A 22,323-nucleotide genomic window follows, 5' to 3' on the forward strand; every position below is an offset into this window, starting at 1 on the left:
TGGCAGTCAAAGCCAATCACAGCCTCCCTCTCTCAATCCCCGCCCATCCATGGCCACACCCACTCAAGCCCTGCCCAATCACAGACATACCCACTCAAGCCCCGCCCAGTCACAGCCTCACTCTCTCAATCCCCGCCCATCCATGGCCACACCCGCTCAAGCTGTGCCCAATCACAGCCTCACCCACTCAAGCCACGCCCAATCACAGCCTCACTCTCTCAAGCTGTGCCCAATCACAGCCACACCTACTCAAGCCACGCCCAATCTCAGCCTCACTCTCTCAAGCTGTGTCCAATCACAACCTCACCCACTCAAGCCCCGCCCATTCACAGCCTCCCTCTCTCTATCCCCGCCCATCCACGGCCACACCCTCTCAAGCCACGCCTCCTCACACCTGCAGAGGGGTTGGGGAGCAGGCATACCTGCTCTAATTCTGGGTGTCCTCAGGGAGGACGCTCACAGCCAGGCTGAGCTTTTGAGGTCCACCTCCTCTTCCAACCCTGGCTGCGCTTCCTCCAGGCTCTGCCCCAGCTCCATGGACTGGCGACCTCTCGAGAAGCCCCCCTCAACCTCCTAGAAAGCTTCCCCATCTGTACCCTCAGCCCCTCTCCCCACACTCCAGAGTCCTCCCTTTCTGGGTGCTGAGAGGACTTCACTCCCAGGGGCCTGTCTTAAGGCAGACAAATAGATTGTATAGCTGGGTAGGGGCAGAGTGGGCAATAGGAAAAAAAAAAAAAACTGGCTTCTGGGATTGTAGAGAGGCCGACAGTTCAACAACTCTTAGGGAAGATTAGCACGCAGTCTTTTCCTGAAGACCTTCACCTGATCTAGTGAGGCCCACCCGCACTATGAAGAATAGATGCTTGAGGGCTGGAGAGATGGCTTAGCGGTTAACGCGCTTGTCTGCGAAGCCTAAGGACCCATGTTCAACCCTCCAGATCCCGACACACCAGATGCACAAAGGTGAGGCAAGTGCAAGGTCGCACGTGCCCACTAGGTGGCGCAATCGTGCGGAGTTCAATTTCAGTGGCTGAGGCTCTGGTGTGCCAATTCTCTCTCTCTAAAATTAAAAAAAGAAAAAAAAGAATATATGCTTGACTCAGTCTACTGATTTAAACTTTTGATTCATCTTAAAAAAAAAAACAACAAAGTTCACAGCAACATTCATTTATGTTTGAAAAAAATCTCTGAGTACTTTGTTCTGACTAAGGAGACTCATGAAATGAGTCCTCATAAACTGGGTATGTTTTCATTGCCAAAAAATAGAGGGTGAAAACTGGGCATGGTGGCTCTCACCTATAATTCCAGCACTCAGGAAGCTGAGGTAGGAGGATTGCCTTGAGTTCAAAGCTAGACTGGGCTAGAGTGAGACCCTGCCTCAAAGCTTGCTTGCTTGGGGCTGGAGAGATAGTCCAGCAGTTAAGACACTAGACTGCAAAGTCTAAGAACAGGGGTTTGATTCCCTAGTACCCATGCAAAGCCAGATGCAGAAAGTGCTGCATGCATCTGGAGTATGTTTGCAATGGCTGGAGGCCCTGACGCACCCATTCTCTTGGTCTCTCTTCTTTCTCTTTCTCCCAGCAAATATATAAATAAAAGTATTTTTTAAAATAGAGAATGAGGACTGCAGAGATGGCTTAGCACTTGAGACGCTTGCCTACAAAGCCTAAAGACACAGGCTCAATTCCCCAGAACTTATGCAGGCCAGATATACATAGTGGCACATGCATCTGGAGTTCATCTGTAGTGGCTGGAGGCCTGGAGTGACAATTCCGTCATTCATTTCCCTCACCCTTTGTCTCTCATAAGTAATGAAATGAATAAATGGAAATTAAAAAAAAATAAATGGAGGCTGAGGGCTGGAGAGATGGCTTAACAGTTAAGGCACTTGCCTGTGAAGCCTAAGGACTCAGGTTCAATTCCCCAGGACCCATGTAAGCCAGATGCACAAGGGGGTGCATGTGTCTGGAGTTCCTTTGCAGTGGCTGGAGGCCCTGGTGCACCCATTCTATCTAACTGCCTCTTCCTCTTCCTCTTCCTTTCTCTCTCTCTCCCTCCCTTTCTTAAATAAATTATATATATATATATATATATGTTTGGTTTTTTTGAGATAGGGTCTTGCTCTAGCCCAGGCTGACCTGGAATTCACTATGTAGTCTCACGGTGGCCTTGAACTCATGGTGATCCTCCTACCTCTGCCTCCTGAGTGCTGGGATGTGCCCCCACACCTGGCCAATATACATATATATATATATATATATATATATATATATATATATATATATATATATATATATAATGTTTTTGTTTATTTTTATCTATCTATTTGAGAGTGACAGATAGAGAAAGAGGCAGAGAGACAGAGAGAGAGAGAATGGGCGCACCAGGGCCTCCACAGCCACTGCAAACGAACTCCAGACGCGTGCGCCCCCTTGTGCATCTGGCTAACGTGGGTCCTGGGGAATCGAGCCTCGAACTGGGGTCCTTAGGCTTCACAGGCAAGCGCTTAACTGGTAAGCCATCTCTCCAGCCCCAAAATGTATTGTTTTAATGGAGGGTAAGTCCATGAGCTGAGCCCTGCTTTTGAGACCATGGTACAGTGAGTCCCCCTTGTAGGGTTTAGCACCAGCTAGACCTGACCAGGAGGGAATGTGTAACAGCCACTGATGTGCAGATACTCTGACCATGGGCCACAGGCCACGGAGCCGGGCACAGGGAGGAGCAGCAGATCCCAGGTCGGCTGGCTTCCCCGTATCTAAAGCATCTTATCTGTGGCAGCCAGCTCACTGCGTTCCCCTAGGAACCTGGATCCCTTTGACGTCATGCATCACTGGCCTGTGTGGCTGCCATGACATTCCTTGTGGCCACAAAACAGCAGCTCCAGATGTCACATCTCAAACAACAGTATCTCCCTTTCCCCAAAGAAAGAAAGAACAAAGGATACAATTTTCTCCTGTCCCAAAGGAAAAGGCCAGTCTCTCTCTCTCTTTTTTTTTTTGTTTTCATCTATATTGTGTGTCAATGTGGATGTGTGTTTGTCTACATGTGTGTGGAGCGGAGGGTGAGGGGAGAGAGAAAAAGAGAGAGGTTAAAGCTGGATATCTTTTTGCTTTGTTTTGATTTTTGGTTTTACAAGGTAGGGTCTCTCTCTAGCTCAGGATGACCTGCAATTTACTATGCGTTCTCAGGGTGGCCTCGAACTCACAGCGATCCTACTTCAGCCTCCCGAGTGCTAGGATTACAGGTGTGCATCACCACACCCATCTATGCTGGGTACCTTTTATCACTTGTGTTTTTTTTTTTTTTTTAAATCTTTTACTTTGTGTCTTGGCATTTTTTTTCACCTTTTTTTTGAGGTAGGGTCTCACTCTGGCCCAGGCTGACCTGGAATTCACTATGTAGTCTCAGGGTGGCATCCAACTCAAAGTGATCCTCCTACCTCTGCCTTCCAAATGCTGGGATTAAAGGTGTGCACCACCACTCCCGGATTTCACTTTTTTTTTTTTTTTTTTCGAGAGACAGAGAGAGAAAGGTGAGGGGGGGGGAGAGAGAGAGAGAGAGAGAGAATGGATGCACCAGGTCCTTGAGTCACTGCAAACACCAGACATGTGCGCCCCCTTGTGCTCATGTGTGACATAGCGTGCTTGCATCAGTGACTCTGGTTTATGTGGGTACTGGAGATTGGAACATGAGTTCTTAGGCTTCGCAGGCAAGTGCCTCAATCACTAAGCCATCCCTCCAGTCCTATGACGTGTTATTTTTATGAGACAGAGTGTCACTGAACCCAGAACTCACTGCTTCAGCTGCCTGCAGCCCCGGAGATTCTCCTGTCTCCATGGCCCCGGGCCTGAGACTAAATGCATATACTGCCACACCCAACCTTCCTACATGGGTGCTGGGGATCTGAACGCGGGTCTTCCTGCTTTATGTGAAAAGCCCTATACCCACAGAACCGTCTCCCCAGCCTCAAGGACAGTCTTTCCCAGGTCCCCCAGTAGACTTTCCTTGATGTCTCATTGCCTAGGCTTTGTACTCTAAGCCTGTTTCCCTACTCTAAAATGGAGGATGTAAGGTTTTGTGAGGGAAGTCCTGCAGGAGGCTGAGGACAGAGGTTTCAGTTGGCTGTAAAGGGGACCGGTTCGAGGCTCGGTTCCCTAGGTCCCACGTTAGCCAGATGCACAAGGGGGCGCACGCGTCTGGAGTTCGTTTGCAGAGGCTGGAAGCCCTGGCGCGCCCATTCTCTCTCTCTCCCTCTATCTGTCTTTCTCTCTGTGTCTGTTGCTCTCAAATAAATAAATAATTAATTTAAAAAAATACAGTGGTCTGCCCCAGAAGCTGCCCTGTCTTGTTTTATTTAAAAAAAATTTTTTTTATTTTATTTATTTGAGAGAGAGATGCAGAGAAAGACAGAGACAGAATGGATGTGCCAGGGCCTTCAGCTGCTATAAATGAACTCCAGGCGCATGTGCCACCTTGGGCATCTGGCTTTACGTGGGTCCTGGGGAATTGAACCTGGGTCCGTTGCCTTTGCAGGTGAGCGCCTTCACCAATAAGTCATCTCTCCAGCCCTGTTCTTTAATTTATAATTCCAGTTGCTCTGCATATCTGGCCACATTTCAGCCACAACTGTGTTCAACTTTATTTCTTTCCATTTTCTTGCCTTCTCTTTTCTTTTTCCCTTCCTTCCTTTCTCTTTTGCATGTATGTGTGTGGGGGGGGATGTAAGAGGCCGCCTTCATAGCTCTTTCACCTGGTCTTGTTTGGGAGCTGGGGTTTTCTGATTCCGGAGCTTGCCAGGCTCCGGTGGTCCTCGGGTCTGGGGGGACAGACATGCGTAGCCACATCCGGCTGTTTGTGTGGGGTCTGCAGATTCGAACGCCGGCAGTCTGAGGTGTCCTCTCTCCCTCAGACTGTGCAGGAAGTGCATTTAACCACCGAGCTCTCTCTCCAGTCCCCTGGTTCTTGCTTCTTTTCTTTGAGTGTGTCTGTAGTGGGTGTGTGTGTGTGCATATTTGGATGTGCAAGGGTGTGTGTGTGTGTGTAAGCCAGAGGTCAGTGTCCATTGTCCTCCTCAGTGCTCGTTGAGGCAGGCTGAAGCTGGAGCCCAGCGATTCAGCTGGTCTAGCTGGCCAGCAGCACCCCGGAAGTCCCTGTCTCTGCTTCCCCAGAGCTGCAATGATGGGCGCCTGACATTTACGTGGGTGCTGGGGTTCAAACTCAGGTCCTCATGCTCGCATGGCGAGCACCCTACCCTCTTCAAATATCTCTCCAGCCCCGTTTTTATTTATTTATTTATTTATTTTTGAGACAGGGTCTACGTTGTAGTTCAGGTAAGCCTGGAATTTGTAATCCTCCTGCCTCAACCTCCTGAGTGCTAGGATCACAAGCATATGTCACCATACTTAACTTTAGTTTTTTTCAGGATTTTTTTTTTTTTTTCCCTGACGCAGGGTCTCACTCTAGCCCAGGCTGACCTGGAATTCACTGTGGGGTCTCAGGGTGGCCTCGAACTCATGGCGATCCTCCTACCTCTGCCTCCTGAGTGCTGGGATTAAAGGCGTGCGCCACCATACCCAGCTAGGATTTTTTTTTTTTTTTTGTAGTGTGTGTGTATTAGAGTGAGGGGTCAAGATTGTGCCTGAAACTAATGTCATAGCCAATTGAGGCCAGGCACACTAATATGTTATATTATATTATATTACATTATCTATTATATATGTTATATATATTACATATAATAAAAGACAGTCCGGGAGAGAAGACAGAGAGAATTGATGGAGGGTCCGTGCTAATCAGAGAATTAATCAGCAGCAGTCAGAAACCTGAGCAGACACAAGTAAGGCTCGAGGTTTTCATTAGGAAAGGTGGTACCCGTGGGAACAGTGATCACCATTGGGGGAGCAGCCCGTAGCTCATGCAGTGAGTCCTGGAAGAGTCCCAGGCTGGAGCCCATGCTTTAGGCTGGTCTCTCATTGCTGGCCAGGTGACAGCCTTTCCCACCAACTCTGTGATAAAGAGATAGAACCAGGGGACTTCCTTATGAGGGTGTTCAGACCCCCTGGGGATATGCAATGGTTAATCCTCCTTGTCAACCAACCTTCCTGGATTTAGATTCTCCCAGGAGACACACCTGCGCGCGTATCTGGGGAGTATTTTCACAGGTTTAAATTAGTAGGGAAGAACCCCTGGAATGGAGGCATCACCAATCCCATGCCCTAAAGAGAGAAAGTGGAGCTGGACATGGTGGTGTGGGCTTTTAATCCCAGCACTCGGGAGGCAGAGGTAGGAGGACTGCCGTGAGCTCGAGGTCGCCCTGAGACTACACAGTGAATCCCAGGTCAGTTTGGGCTACAGTGAGATGCTACCTCGAAAAAGAGAGAGAGAGAGAAAGAGAGGGGGCGAGAGCTGAGCACCAGCACTCATCTGTCTCTGCTTCCTGACTGTAGATGTGATGTGGTCAGACTGCCCGAGCCTCCTGCCGCCATGGCTCACCGGCCGTGACGGACTACCTCCACTCGGACCGTGAGCCAGAAGAAACCCTTCCTCCTTGAGGTTGCTTCTTGTCAGGCAGTTTGTCACAGCAATGAGAAAAGTAACTAATAGAGCTGAAAGGCAGGCAGAAAGGACCATCTGGACCTTTCTTCTCCGTGCCTCAGTTTCCCTTGCTGGGACATGGAGGTACCTCCACTCTTGCTCTGGAGTGGATAACAGAACCTGGGTTTGTTCCTTGCATTGAGTGCCAGCCGCCATGGCCCTTACCCTCCAGCCTCTCAAGTCAGCCATTAGAGGAAGGGTGGGCTGTCCCAGGAAACCTAACAGACAGGGAGGAGGGAGATGCTGGGGCACGGGGGTGGGGGTGCTGTGGAGGGAGGGCTAACGTCTTCCTTCCAGGCCGCCCCTGCCCCTGGCCGTCTCCCTGGCCCCTCGGAGGTCTTTGATGGCATTCCGACCAACCTTTTCCAGATGTGCTGAGCAGAGGGCTTTGCCGGAACTCTCCGGAGTTTCATCTGCTTCCTCAGCCCCCCCACTCCCACCCCAACCTCCGCTAGACGGCCCCCTGCCTGCCAGCCTGCTTCTTTGCTCTGGTCAGGTTGCCTGCTGCTCAGGGGCCGATGGATGCCCGCCAGGCTACATGGAGTCTTGGATTGAAATACTTTTAAGACACGACTCTCCTCCCCCACTCCTCATTCCTTTTTTTTTTTTTTTCCTCTTTCTTCTCCTCATCCTCTCCCTCCTCCTCCTCCTCTTGAACTGTGTGGGGCAGACAAGGGGTGGGGAAGATGGATCAGTGGGTAAAAATTGCTTGCCCCTTGCAAGCATGAGGACCACCAAAGCTCGCATTTGAAAAAGCCAGGTAGGCTGGAGAGATGGTTCAGCAGTTAAAGCACTTGCCTGCAAAGCCGAAGGACCCAAGTTTGACTTTCCTAGAACCCACGTAAGCCAGATGCACAAGGTGACCCATGCACAGAAGGTGGCGCACGTGTCTGGAGTTCGATTGCAGTGGCTAGAGACCCTGATGCTTCAATTCCCTCTCCCCTCCTCTCTTAAAAAAATAAACAACATAAAAATTATTTAAAAAAAAAAATTTAAAGCCAGGTATGGCTTGGCATGGTGGTCCACACCTTTAATCAGGAGGCTGAGGTAGGAGGATCACTGTGAGTTCAAGGCCAGCCTGGAGCTGCATACAGAGTGAGTTCCAGGTCAGCCTGGGTTGAGTGAGATCCTGCCTTGAAAAAAAAAAAAAAGAAAAAAAAAGATAGGTGTGGCAGGGGAGGAGCTTCTTGATGAATTCCAGACCAGTGAGAGACCATGTCTCAAAAAGATGGATGGGGCTGGACAGATGGCTTAGTGGTTAAGGCTTGCCTACAAAGCCAAAGGACCCAGGTTTCACTCCCCAATACCCACATAAGCCAGATGTGTAAGGTGGTGCATGCATCTGGAGTTCATACGCAGTGGCTAGAGACCTTGGTGTGCCCATTTTTTTTAATCTCCCCCCTCCCTCTATTTTCTCTTTCAAGTAAATAAATAAAATTTTAAAAATATATTTTAGGGGGCTAGAGAAATGGCTTTAGTGGTTAAGGTGCTTGCCTTTGAAGCCTAAGGACCCATGTTCAACTCTCCAGATCCCACATAAGCCAGACACATAAAGGTGAAGCAAGTACAAGGTCATATGTACCCAGTAGGTGGTGCAGGTGTCTGGAGTTCAATTATAGGAGCTGAGGCCCCAACACGCCAATTCTTTCTCTAAAAATTTTTTTTTAATTAGAAAAATATTTGGGGAGGTTGGAGCAATGATTAAGCAATTAAGACTCTTGCCTGCAAAGCCAAAGGACCCAGGTTTGATTCTCCATGAGCCATGCAAGCCAGATGCACAAGGTTGTGCATGTGCCTGGAATTTGTTTGCAGCAGTTGGAGGCCCTGGTGTGCCCATTCTCTCTGTCTATCTGCCTCTTTCTCTCTCTGTCTCTCTCAAATAAATAAATAAAAATTAAAACTCGAGCCAGGCATGGCGTCACACGCCTTTAATCCCAGCACTTGGGAGGCAGAGGTAGGAGGATCGCCGTGAGTTCGAGGCCACCCTGAGACTACATAGTGAATTCCGGGTCAGCCTGGACTTCAGTGAAATCCTACCTCGAAAAACCAAAAACAAAACAAAACAAAAGTTAAAACTCATAACCATTCTGCCCTGGACTCCCAACTGCTGGGACCACAGATCTGTGTCTCAACACCTGGCTGTCCCTTCTACCTGGCACTTAGGAACAGCTTGGTTGCATACTTGGAAGGCCAGAGGTCAGCGACATTCCATTTCTGCCTCAGGACCTATGGGACAGCCTTTTCCCTCCCTGCTGGCCCACAGCTGTCCATCACTACATGGACACTCTCCTGCCTTACCCTCCAAATCCAACCTCGCCTCCCGTTGAGTTTCTAGCCTGTTTTTGGTGCCTCCAGTCCTGCTCATTCCCAAAGTGGTCTCTGGTGAGGAAGCAGAGGCTGTCAAGGCTTGGAAGGCTGATGTGCTCAGTGAGAGAGGGGAGCCAGCTTCTCCTGGATGAAGCCTCAGACCTGTGTCACCTGAATCATAGTGGCTCCAGGGCACCCATCCAGGAAGCTCCTGATACTTTAGGAATGGTAACTTTGTGGCTGGAGAGATGGCTTAGCAGTTAAGGCCCTTGCCTGTGAAGCCTAAGGACCCATGTTCAATCCCTCTCCAGGTCCCACAAAGTCAGACACACAAAGGTGAGGCAAGTGCAAGGTCGCACATGCACAGTAGGTGGCGCAAACACCCGGAGTTCAGTTGCAGTGGCTGAGGCCCTGGCACACCAGCATCCCCATTTCTCTCTCTGTCTCTCTCTCTCGCTCTTGCTCTCGCTCTCGCTCTCTCTCTCCTTCCCTCTCTCTCTCACTCTCCCTAAAATAAAAAATATAAAGAAAGCAGATCATGGAGCAAGTATACTGAGGCTTGGGTGGTGTTCCCCTGGCTGTGGTTACACAAGACTCTGTGGAGAGACAGAAAAACCATAGCACCTGCCCGTTTTTGTTAGTGTGTGTGTGTGTGTGTGTGTGTGTGTGTGTGTGTGTGCCGCGTGCGCAGAAGCACGTGTGCCACAGCATGGGTGTGGAAACATCATGTACTGCTCCTCACCTTCCACGTTGTTTCAGGCAAGACTCGAACAGTGCTGCGTGAGTCTGTGAGCTTCGGGGAATTCTGCTGTGCCCACTTCCACCTCATTGGAGATGTGCTGATCTGTGGGCGCTTGTGCTACTGCGTGTGTCTTTATGTGGGTTCTGAGAATCCAAACGCAGGCACTCCTGTACTGATGCCCGCATACCAAGCACTTTATCCACTGAGCCATCTCCTCAGTTCCCATTATTTTTTATTTATTTATTTATGTATGTATGTATTTATGAAAGAGAGAGAGAGAGAAAGAGAGGCAGATATAGAGTGGGTGAGCCAGGGCTTCCAGCCGCTGTAAATGAACTCCAGATGCATGCGCCACCTAGGGCATCTAGCTTACATGGGTCCTGGGGAATTGAACCTAGGTCTTCTGGCTTTGCAGGCAAGTGCCTTAACTTCCAAGCCATTTCTCCAGCGCCCCCACCTTTTTTTTTTTTTTTTTTTTTTTGAGAGAGAGAGAGAGAGTGAGAGAGAATTGGAGCTCTAGGGACTCACCCACTGTAATTGAACTCCAGACACTTGCGCCATCTAGTGGGCAGATGCGGCCTTGCACTTGCCTCACCTTAGGGCTTACGTGGGATCTGTAGCGTGGAACATGGGTCCTTAGGCTTCACAGGCAAGCACCTTAGCTGCTAAGCCATCTCTCCAGCCCTGTTATTATTATTATTTAACTTAAGATAGTTTCATACATCCAAGGCTGCCCTCAAACACAATAGGTAGCCAAGGATGACCTTGGGCTTCTAATCTTTCCTCTTCCTTTACCTGCCTAGTGCTGGAATTACAGGCCTTTGCCAATACCTCTGGTTTTATGCTATGCTGAGATAGAACCCAAGGTGTCGTGCGCTAGGCAAACAACTGAGATACAACCCCAGCCCCCTACTCACCTGTAATCCCAGCACTCTGGAAAGTGGAGGCAAGGGTATCAGGAGCTCTAGACCAGCCTGAGCTATAGAATGAGAAATAAGTCAGTCAGGCATGGTGGTACATGTCAGTAGTCCCAGCACTTGGGTGTGTGTGTTGGGGGGTGGTGGTAGAAGCAGGAGGGTCAGTATCAGATATGGAGTAAGTTCAGGGTCAGCCTGGGGTACATGAGATATTGTCTCAAAAATCAAACAACAAAGAAAGGAAGGAGGGAAGGAAGGGGGGGGGAAGGAGGGATGAAAGAACGCAGAAAGCAAGAGGGAAAGTCAACTAGACTGTAACAGCAGGGACTGGGGCTTCTTCATGGAGGGAGGAGGGTGAGACTCCCCACTTGCTTCTTGCTGGCACTTGTAGATGACCACAAACGGACGCTCAAGCTGCCTCCGGTATCCAACCAGGTGATTCCTGGGTCTGGCAAGCTGAGCCTTAGACCGCTGGGCTTGCGAAACAGCGCCACCCTCTGGCGGCTTCTGCTCCTGCACCTTGCAGACCATAGAGTCCCTAGCAACTTTCTGCTCTTCCCAGTTGTGTGGCCCAAGGACTAGGGGCAGAAGGAGACCTGCACTTGGGGAACAAGCTGTCCCTCCGATCTAGGGCTGCCCACCATTTTACAGGGACGCGGGATGCTGCCCACCTTCAGGATTGCCCATGGATGGAGGCCTGGACAACCGAGGAATGGCATTTCTGGGCCCCTAGCATTCAGACACTCTGTGCTCAAACCCCCATGTCACTAAAGAAACGGAGATATGGCGGATGGAGGGCTGGCTTAGCGGTTAAGGTGTTTGCCTGCAAAGCCAAGGGACCCAGGTTCGATTCCCCAGGACCCACGTTAGCCAGATGCACAAGGGGGCGCAAGCGTCTGGAGTTTGTTTACAGTGGCTGGAGGCCCTGGCTCACCCATTCTCTCCCTCTCTCCCTCTTTTCCTCCTTCTCTGTTAAATAAATAAAAAGACTTAGGTTGAAAATAAAAGAAATGGAACCTCTCTCTCTCACACACAAACACACACACACAGATACACGCACACCAGTCCATAACCAAGGTCTTAGGGTCTGTTTGGGGTCTAAGCATCGTATTCCCAGAGGAAGACACAAACACAATGTCCAGGTGTGGTGGCGCACACCTGTCATCCCAGCACTCAGGTGGTAGAGGGAGAAGGGTCACGTGTTCCATCTCAGGCCAGATACTATGAACACACCTAGGCTATCTTCCCTAACCATACAGGGGAGTGATGGCTACTACCTTCATTTGTTCCCTTCAGGAAAAATTAGATGTGTGCCCTCGAGTATATTGGAATGACATTTAACACACTCCACTCTCCAAGGAAACCCTCTCTCCCTCCCTCCCTCCCTCCCTCCCTCCCTCCCTCCCTCCCTCCCTCCCTCCCTCTCTCTCTGCTTCTTTTTCTCGCTCACTCTCAAATAGATAAAAAGTAATAACAACTTTTTAAAAAAAGTATGCTCTTGCTATAAAGACCAGGCCTTGAGCTCACAATTCTTCTGCCTCGGCCTCTCCAGTGCTGGAATCATAGGCCTGGCCACCATACTTGGCTTTGTTTTATTTTTAATCTTCTAAATGTCATAGCAAGAGCTATTTGATTGCTGTAAGGGTCCCCCTAGCATGGTCCAAGATTTCATTGCCACATCCCGCTTGCTGAGGGTGAGGGTTAGGATGTGTGTCTCCGTATTCAGTGGGTGATCTGATGGGAGGAAGAAGCATCAGTGCTCACCAGCTGAGCGTGTTGGGATACTCCATGCACGCTGCTGCTATTTTTTTCTTTTTCATTATTCATTTCTTTAAAAATATATATTGACAACTTCCATAATTGTAGACAATATCTCATTGTAATTCCCTCCTCCCCCCCCCACTTTTCCTTGAAATTCCACTCTCCAACATACTCCCTCCCTCTCTCAGTCAGTCTCTCTTTTATATTAATGTCATGATCTTTTCCTCCTATTATGATGGTTGTGTAGATAGTATCAGGCACTGTGAGATCATGGATATCCAGGCCATTTTGTGTCTGGAGGAGCACGTTGTAAGGAGTCCTACCCTTCCTTTGGCTCTTACATTCTTTCTGCCACCTCTTCCGCAATGGACCCTGAGCCTTGTAAGGTGTGATAGAGATGTTATTCATTTCTTGCTGCTTTTTCCACGTTATACTTCATATTTTTTCCATGAAAGACCACATTTAGAGCTGTAGAAAGGCAAGGCTCAGCCAGGCCTAATGCTACATACCTACAATCCCAGCAACTCAGGATGCTGAGGCAGGAGGACTGCCAATGTGGGCTACTTAGCAAGACCTCATCTCCAGTGAATAAGAGGGGGTTAAGGTGTAGCTCAATAGTAGAAAGTTTGCCTAGAATCCCCAGTGAGGGGCTGGGGGCGTGGCTCAGTGGCAGAGCCCCTGCCTAGAATCCCCCAGTGAAGGGATGGGGGTGTGGCTCAGTGGCAGAACTCCTCCCTAGAATCCCCCAGTGAAGGGATGGGGGTGTGGCTCAGTGGCAGAACTCCTGCCTAGAATCCCCCAGTGAGGGGCTGGGGGTGTGGCTCAGTGGCAGAACTCCTGCCTAGAATCCCCCAGTGAGGGGCTGGGGTGTGGCTCAGTGGCAGAACTCCTGCCTAGAATCCCCCAGTGAGGGGCTGGGGGCCTGGCTCAGTGGTAGAGCTCCTGCCTAGAATCCCCCAGTGAGGGGCTGGGGGCGTGGCTCAGTGGTAGAGCTCCTGCCTAGAATCTCCCAGTGAGGGGCTGGGGGCGTGGCTCAGTGGTAGAGCTCCTGCCTAGAATCCCCCAGTGAGGGGCTGGGGGCCTGGCTCAGTGGTAGAGTTCCTGCCTAGAATCCCCAGTGAGGGGCTGGGGGCCTGGCTCAGGGATAGAGCTCCTGCCTGGAATCCCCCAGTGAGGGGCTGGGGTGTGGCTCAGTGGTAGAGCTCCTGCCTGGAATCCCCCAGTGAGGGGCTGGGGTGTGGCTCAGTGGTAGAGCTCCTGCCTGGAATCCCCCAGTGAGGGGCTGGGATCCTGGCTCAGTGGCAGGCACCTGCAACAGGCAGCCTGGGTGGGTGGGCAGGCGTGCACGCCCCACTGACCTTGTCCTCGTGTTAGTTACAGGACTCTCATCAGGCCCACATACAGAGTGTCCTACCGCACGGTCACGGCGCTGGAGTGGAGATGCTGTCCTGGATTTACGGGCAGCAACTGTGAGGAGGGTAAGTGTGACCAGATGCTGGCCAGGCTTGGCTATGGTGGCCATGGGCGTTTCTCTCCTCGCCCCATCTGTGGTGCCCCAGCTGGTCTCCTTTGCATGTGGACTTCATGACTTAGAATTCTTTCCTTTCCCAGCCATCTCTGACCCGGTGCTCAGGGGCGGAGTGGAGCCGGCTGCCATGCCTGCAGGTCTTGGCTGGCGACTCTGATGGCATTGGTTGCACTGGGCTGGGGGCGGGTGGAGGAGCCTCCGTGGCTGTGGACAGTGAGAAGGGCTTCGACTTACGACCCGTTTCTTCTGTCTCTGGTTCTGCCACACTCAGGACTTGGGGGGGGGTTGCAGGTGTGACTGGTCCTTTGTCCTCTGAGGAAATACAGATAAGGGTTGGATTGGGCAGAATGAGGCAGAGTGCAGGTCACTTGACAGGCGACAGCCAAATGGATTTTCCTAGCTTCCCTCCATTCTCGGAGGAAAGATGGCCATGTGGGCAGATGGGCTCCGGAAGCCCTGCCCTAGCCTCCTGCTGGAGCCCAGTGGGCCACGTCAGCACTCAGAGACGACCCACAGGGCAATTCTCCCGCACATCCGATGCCAGAGAACGTGAGTCCTGCCTAAAGACCAGGTGTGCGGGGCTGAGGAGATGGATCAGTCCGCACCGTGCTTACCTCCTAAGCATGAGGACCTGAGTTTGATCCCCAGAACCCAGATAAAATGCTTGTATGGTGGTGCCACCTATGATCCCAGGATCGGGGAGAGGGAGACTCGGGATCCTTGGAATTTGCTCGTCAGCCAGTGTAGCTGAATTGGTGAGCTCCAGGACAAAGAGAGACTCAGTCTCAAAAAAAAGATGGAGTCAGGCATGGTGGCACACGCCTTTAATCCCAGCACTTGGGAGGCAGAGGTAGGAGAATCGCTGTGAGTTCGAGGCCACCCTGAGATTAATTCTGGGTCAACCTGGGCTAGAGTGAGACTCTACCTTGAAAAACATATATGTATATATATCTTGCACCTGAGGAACGACACCTCAGGTTTTTCTCTGGCCTCCACATGTACCTGCACACACGTGAACACTCATTTGCATGTGCATACATGCACACGAAATAAATTTTAAAAGTAATGTTTTGACCCATTATTACCTGAATGCAAGGGTGTGACACAGAGAGGCCACACTGTCTGCACTCTTCTTGTCAGCTGTCTAAAAGGGCCTGTGGATTACAAACAATCTATCCACAATAATAACTTACAACCATGACGACGCTTCCACGGGCCTGTGACCCAAGGGAGGCCTGAAGGAAAAGACTGATAAAAAGGATGTGTGGCTGCAGCTGCAGGACACACAGAAGTCATCGGACAAATAAAATAAAACATGGATTCACTATTTACTTCCATGAGAATTATATTGTAAAGGTTTTGAGGACTGGAGAGATGGATGGCTTAGCAGTTAAGGCTCTTGCCTGCGAAGCCTGAGGACCCAGGTTCGATTCCCCAGTACCCACGTAAGCCAGATACACATAGTGGCACGTGCACCTGGAGTCCCTTTGCAGTGGCTAGAGGCCCTGCCGCACCCGTGTTATCTCTCTCTCAAATAATATATAAATAAGTAAATACAATGACTTTCAAAACAGATTTTGAGACTTAGAATTCATCTAGGAACTCACTGATGGATTTGGTCTGAAGAAATTTGAAAACACAACATATTCCCAGGTCTGCAGTGGTTCCAAAGGCAGGAAAAAGCAGCCCAATTTGGGCCGGGCTCAGTGACTCCTACAAGGACCAGGCAGTTCTGCAGGGACACAGCTGTTTCTGGGGGAAAGCGGGCACGGGAACGTGGGTGTAGTGCGCGGAGGCCGCTGCCCTGGGTGGGCTGGGGGAGCTCCTAAACCCAGAGCCCTCCCAGCGCTCAGAGGCCCTCTGAACACGCACACCCGATGGCGATGCTTAAATGTGAGATGACCCCTCCCCATAGGCTCGTGTTGGAACACTTGGTCCCCAGAGGGTGGTGCCAGTGAGGAAGGTTGTGAAACCTCTAGGGGGAGGAACCTTGTTGGGGGAAGCGGGTGGCTGGCTTTGATGTTTTATAGCCCCGCCCCACTTCCTGTCCACTCTGCTTTCTGGCTGCAGATGTGATCAGTTTGTTCCCCGTTTCCTCTTGAACTGTGAACCAGAATAAGCCCTTCCTTCCTTAAATTACTTGTTTTTTTTTTTTTTTTAAAGAAAAAATTATTAGCCAGGCATGGTGGCGCACACCTTTAATCCCAGCACTCGGGAGGCACAGGTAGGAGGATCGCCATGAGTTCGAGGCCACCCTGAGATTCCATAGTGAATTCCAGGTCAGTCTGAGCCAGAGTGAGACCCTACCTCGAGAAACCAAAAAAAAAAAAAAAAAAAAAAAAACCACCAAAAAACCAATAACAAAAAATTGTTTATTTATTTGCAAGGAGAGAGAGAAAGAGAGGGGCAGAGAAAAGGAATAGGTACACCAGGGCCTCTGGCTACTACACTACAAACGAACTCAAGATGTGCATGCGCCACTTTGTGCATCTGGCTCTACGTGGGTCCTGGAGAATCGAACCCTAGGTTGTTGGGCTTTGCAGGCAAGCGCCTTAACCGCCGTGCCATCTCACATGTGTGCATGTTCACATATGTTGGGGATGCACATGCATGGGTTGTGGGTGGAGGTGGACATCAGATGTCTCCCTCAAACTGCTCTCCACTTCAGTTCTTCTGAGGTAGGGTCTCTCACTTGAATCCAGAGCAGCTGATCGGGGCCAGTCATCCAGTGGGCTTGCCCCAGGGAGTCTAACACTGATACTGGTTATTGATACACTCACCAGAAACATCCGGGTTTTCTGGGCCCATTATGAGGAGTTTCTAGCCCTCTCAGGCGCTCAGGCTCAAAAGCCCACAGGTTCCCCCATTGTTAGAGGAACTTCTAGAAGGGCCCCTTTCTGATCTGGGACAGGAGGGGTCTCACAATCCCGAGGCGAGGAGGTTGGCAGTTGAGGAATTCCTGAGAGTTTGGGACTGGATTCTGGAAACCCTTGTAAAAGCTTCTACATTCCTCCGCAGGAACCGATGAAAGCAGCAGGTTAGATCAAAGCCATGCCCGTGACTTTGGGCCCGCTATGGGTTCTGCACGCGTCTTTCCCAATCAGTTCTCCTTCTGGCCTGTCTTGGAGATCCTGTATGTCACTGAGGTGCCAAGCCATGGGTCTTGGCATTAGTTCAAATGAAAGTCCTTCCCTGGAGGCCCCAAACTGTAGGTCTCACGAGTACCTATCATAGAGCTGGAGCCTGGCTTTTTCTTTTCCTCATCATAAATACTCTTTAAGCGACCTGGGATCTGGGAAATCTCACCCATAGTTAGTCCAGATGAACTCTGGACCGGAGCCTCCTTGCAGTGCCTAAGGTGGCATTTCCCCTAGCAAGTTAGAAGTCAGAGCTCCTTTTGCCTTGACATCTGCTTGTCATGGTTTGTGGGTGAAATGTTCCCCATCTGCTCATGTGCTTGTTCACTCGGTTCCCAGCAGGTGGTGCTATTTGGGAAGATGGTGGAAACTTTAGGAGGTGGAACCTCGCTGGAGAAGAATCAGTGGTCAGTGGGGGCATGTCTTGAGGTTTTGTAGCCCAATTCCACTTCCTGTTCACTCTCTGCTTCATGTTCCCCAAGATATGAGGAGGCAAGGAAGCCCAGCTACACAGTACCCACCCGGGGAGCTTCCCGCCGGGCCTCCCTTTCCATGTGGGACTGGGTCCTCCCAAAATGTAAGCCACAATAACCCCTTCCTTCCTTAAGTTGCTTCTTTTTAAAAAAGTATATATATATATATAATTTAGTAGAGAGAGAGAGAGAATGGGTGCATCAGAACCTCTAAGCACTACTGCAAATGAACTCCAGACATAGGTGCCACCATGTGCATTTGGGTACTGGAGAATCAAACTTGGGTCCTTAGGCTTCTCAGCATTTGCTTTAGCTGCTAAGCCATCTCTCCAGGCCAAGTTGCTTCTTGCTGTGAAAAGTAACTAATATGGTGTTGCAGAGGAAATTGCCACAAAGTTAGTGGACTCAACCTCAGGAGACAGTAGTTTAACTCAAGTAGGGGACATTTCTCTCTCTCTCTCTCTCTCTCTCTCTCTCTCTCTTTTTTTTTTTTTTTGCATGTGTATGTGGCTTGGGTGCGTCTATGTTTATATGCGTGTGGTGCACGCACATGTGTGTAGGTGTATATTTAGGCCAGAGCTTGATATTGGGTGTCTTCCTCTATTGTTTTCCATCATTTTTTTTGTTTGCTTTTTGGTGTTTCAAGGTAGGGCTTCACTCTAGTCCAGGGTGACCTGTAATTCACTATGTAATGTCAAGATGGCCTCAAACTCAGGGCGATCATCCTACCTCTGCCTCCCAAGTGCTGGGATTAAAGGCGTGCACCACCACACCGGGCTCCATTTTCCATCTTTGTTGTTGTTTTCAAGGTAGGGTCAGTCTATCCCAGGCTGATCTGGCACTTACTCTGTAGTCCCAGACTAGCTTTAAACTCATAGCAATCCTCCTACTTTTGCCTACTGAGTTCTGGGATTAAAGGTGTGTGCCACCGTGCCCAGCTCTCTATCTTTTTTTTTTTTTAATAGACAGGATCTCTCACAGAACCTAGAGTCACCAAGTCAGCTAGACTAACCAGCCAGCAAGCCCTAGCAATCCTCTCCCATGTTGGGGTTACAGGACCACACTACACACCTGACTTCATTTTTTATTTTTATTTTTAGAGAGAGACAGAGACAGAGAAAAAATTGGCATGTGGGGGCCTCAGCCACTGCAATTGAACTCCAGATACTTGCGCCACCTAGTGGGCATGTGCGACCTTGTGCTTGCCTCACCTTTGTGTGTCTGGTTTACGAGGGATCTGGAGAGTCAAATATGGGTCCACAGGCAAGCGCCTTAACTGCTAAGCCATCTCTTCAGCCCTGCCCTTTTTTTTTTTTTTTTTTTTAAATATGGGTGCTGGGCATCTGAACTCAGCTCCTCATTTTGTGCAGCCAGCACTCTACCCTAGTCCTCTTTCTCTCTGTTATTTCCAGCTGCAAATGAATCTGGCCAGGACAGGAAATGAATCCGTTGGGCCCCTTTATGGGCAAGGGCAGGCGTGGTGTAAAAGGGTTTAGCTATTGCGTCTGAGCATGGATCTGATTGATTTGAGTCCAGCATGAAGTTGCCCTTTCACCCTGGCTCCAGCTCTGTGCAGAAGCTTGTTTGTGTTTTGAATGGCAGAGGGTTCAAAGCCAAGGAGTCCTCCTGGGAGGGGCTGAGCCCAGCACTTTAAGAACATAATTCTGAGGAGGCCTTTCAGGCTTGCTTTCCACAGCTGATATTAAAGTTAGGAACAATGGGCTGGAGAGATGGCTTAGCGGTTAAGTGCTTGCCTGTGAAGCCTAAGGACCCCGGTTCGAGGCTCGGTTCCCCAGGTCCCACGTTAGCCAGATGCAGAAGGGGGCGCACGCGTCTGGAGTTCGTTTGCAGAGGCTGGAAGCCCTGGCGCGCCCATTCTCTCTCTCTCCCTCTATCTGTCTTTCTCTCTGTGTCTGTCGCTCTCAAATAAATAAATAAATAATTTAAAAAAAAAAAGTTAGGAACAAGCAAGTAAGCAGAGGTATGCATGTTAAAACAAATTAGGGGTACCAGGCACTGTGTTGTATTTTGGGGTCCCAATGATGAGTAGGGGAATCTTGGGAGCTCCCCCAGGTAGCTTTTGTCTAAAGGTCCATTTGAGATGGCACAGGACACACTGGCAGGAGAGACCCCGGCCGTGCCTGCTTCTACCCGGCTTCTATTCAGCTCATTTACTTAGAACTCCACTCCATGGGCATTGCCCTCTTCCAAAGAATAAATATTTGGGGGCTGGGGACGTTGCTTAGTGGTTAAAGGCGCTTGCTTGTAAAGGCTGCCAGTGGGGGTTCAATTTCCCGGTACCCACGTAAAGACAGGTGTACAAAGTAGCATATGCGTTTGGAGTTTGTTTGCAGTGGCAAGGGATCCTGGCATACTCATACTCTCTCTCTTTCCTTTCTTGCAAATAAACAAATAAGTATAGTTTCTGCTTTTTTTGTTGTTGTTTTTTGTTTTGTTTTGTCTTTCTGAGGTAGGGTCTCCCTCTAGCTCATGCTGACTTGGAATTCACTCTGTAGCCTCAGGGTAGCCTCCAACTCACGGCAATCCTCCTACCTCTGCCTCCTGAGTGCTGGGATTAAAGGCGTGCGCCACCATGCCCGGCTTCATAATATTGACATTTTCTTATCTTTAAAAAAAAAAAAAAAAAAAAAAAAGAGTGTATTTATCAGCCCAGAGTGGTGGCACATGTCTTTAATCCCAGAATTCAGTAGGCGAATTGCCATGAGTTCAAGGCCAGATAGAGACTACAGAGTGAATTCCAGGTAACTCTGGGCTAGAGTGAGACCTTACCTTGGAAAATAAAATAAAAGAAAATGTCAATATGATGTATGTGAGGCCCTGCTGGAGCCACTGGCGAGAAAGGGAAGGGACTCCTGCCACTTTCAGGGAGATTCGGGTGGAGGGAACGCTCACATCCAGCACGTCTCTCATCCGCGGCCTCTCTGCCAAACCTTTGGTTCTGGCCTGACTGGAGTCAGGTGGGGGAAAGGAACTCAAGGCCCATTGCTTTCAGCATCTGCTTTTGCTCAGCAGACACCATGGCTTGGCTGATGAGATCCTAAGCCTTTGATACCCCCATCTCCACCTGGAGTTGCTCCAGGCATTGGATTGAGTACTGTTGTCAGACAAACATCTTTCGTCACCTCCAGTCATGCTCTGCAGGGCTGTAAATATTGGCACATGTCACACCTTCTTATTTTATTTATTTATTTTGGCTTTTTGAGGTAGTCTCACTTTAGTTTAGGCTGACCTAGAATTCACTATGTAGTGTTAGGGTGGCCTCGAACTCACGGTCATCCTCCTATCTCTGCCTCCCACGTGCTTGGATTAAAGGTGTGTGCCGCCACACCTGGCTCTGTATTTTATTTTATTTTATTGTTTTAATTGAGAGAGAGAGAGGAAGAGTCAGATAGAAAGAGAGAGAGAAGCTGGGCATGGTGGTGCATGCCTTTAATCACGGCACTCGGGAGGCAGGGTAGGAGGATCACCATGAGTTTGAGGCCACCCTGAGACTACATAGTGAATTCCAGGTAAGCCTGAGATAGAGTAAGACCCTATATCCAAAAACAAAAAAGAGAGAGAATAGGCACTCCCGGGCCTCCAGCCACTGAAAACAAACTCCAGACACATGTGCCACCTTGTGCATCTGGCTTACGTGGGTCCTGGGGAATCGAACCTGGGTCCTTGGGCTTTCCAGGTAAGCACCTTAACCACTAAACCCGCTCTCCAGCCCCACTTGCCTTTTTTTTTTTTTTTTCCAGGACAGCATTCGTTCAGGTCATCTTACATGGCTGTTGGTCTGTCTGCATGTCCACATGATTCTCTGTCCTTCCCACGGCCACTTATGTGCCCTTTCGCAGAGGGTGGAGAGGCGGGGTGGATGATGACTGGGGAGACGCTGCTCCGTGGAGCAGCAGGAGCCCATTTGTGGGGCTGGGGAGGTCGCTCAGTTGGCAAAGTGTTTGCTGCTATCCCAGCATTAGGACCGGAGTTCATATCCTCAGTGCCCACGTAAATGCTCAGCGAGCAGGGTGGCCCACTTGTGATCCCTAAAGGGAACTCTGTGTGTTTCCTTGTTGTCCAGAGTGATCCAGAGTCTCCCCAGGGTGAAGGCTCCAGGTGGAACACAGGGATGAGCTGCGCCTGACTCTAGAGGACACCAGTTACATCAGCAGCCCCCTCCATTCCTTAGGGGTTATAGAGATATTTGGGACCTATCTGTGTTTAGCAGGACCCTTGGCCTGTTGTGGTGGATGGAGACGAAGTATTCTGTGATTACTATTTTGTTTTTGAGATAGGACCTCACTGTGTAGCCCATGTTGTTCTTGAACTCAAAATCTTCCTGCCTCAGTTTCCCAAAGCTGAGATTACAGGCTTGTGCCACCACGCTGGCCTTCAGAAAGTACTTTTATTTTATTTTATGTTTTGAGAGAGAAGAGGGAGAGAGAGAGGGAGAATGGGCGTGCCAGGGCCTTTTAGCCACTGTGAATGAACTCCAGACACCTGTGCCCCCTTTATGGGCATGTGGGACATTGCATGCCTGCCTCAATGTGCATCTGGCCACATGGGACCTGGAGATTCAAACACGTGTTCTTAGGCTTCACAGGCAAATGCCTTAATCACTAAGCCATCTCTCCATCCCAGGAAGTATTTTTAAAATATTGGCGGGGTGTAGTGGTTTTGAGAGATGGCTGAATGGTTAATGTTAAGAAAATATTTATTTATTTTGTGTGTGTGTGTGTGTGTGTGTGTGTATGAGAGAGAGACCTGGACTCAAATAGTATGTAAAAGGAAAGAGCGTTTATTCTGCAGAATCAGCCAGCATGCGGGGGTCAACCATTCATACAAAATAGCGACCACAAAA

The 22,323-nt window shown here is 49.8% G+C and overlaps 1 protein-coding gene across 3 annotated transcripts in view; it reads left to right on the top strand.

The window, feature by feature from the left end:
- Col26a1 (collagen type XXVI alpha 1 chain) overlaps positions 1-22,323 on the top strand; it is a 193,594-nt gene that overhangs the window by 61,160 nt on the left and 110,111 nt on the right. For 2 of the 3 annotated variants that reach the window (XM_012950628.2, XM_045144222.1), the window contains one exon: positions 13,696-13,799. In XM_012950628.2, the coding sequence (XP_012806082.1) occupies positions 13,696-13,799 (104 nt within the window). The remainder of the gene's footprint in view (positions 1-13,695; positions 13,800-22,323) is intronic. The other variant, XM_004666287.2, reaches the window with a different exon arrangement.

Source organism: Jaculus jaculus, chromosome 2 (genome assembly GCF_020740685.1).
Source record: "Jaculus jaculus isolate mJacJac1 chromosome 2, mJacJac1.mat.Y.cur, whole genome shotgun sequence".
NCBI classification, from domain to species: domain Eukaryota; kingdom Metazoa; phylum Chordata; class Mammalia; order Rodentia; family Dipodidae; genus Jaculus; species Jaculus jaculus.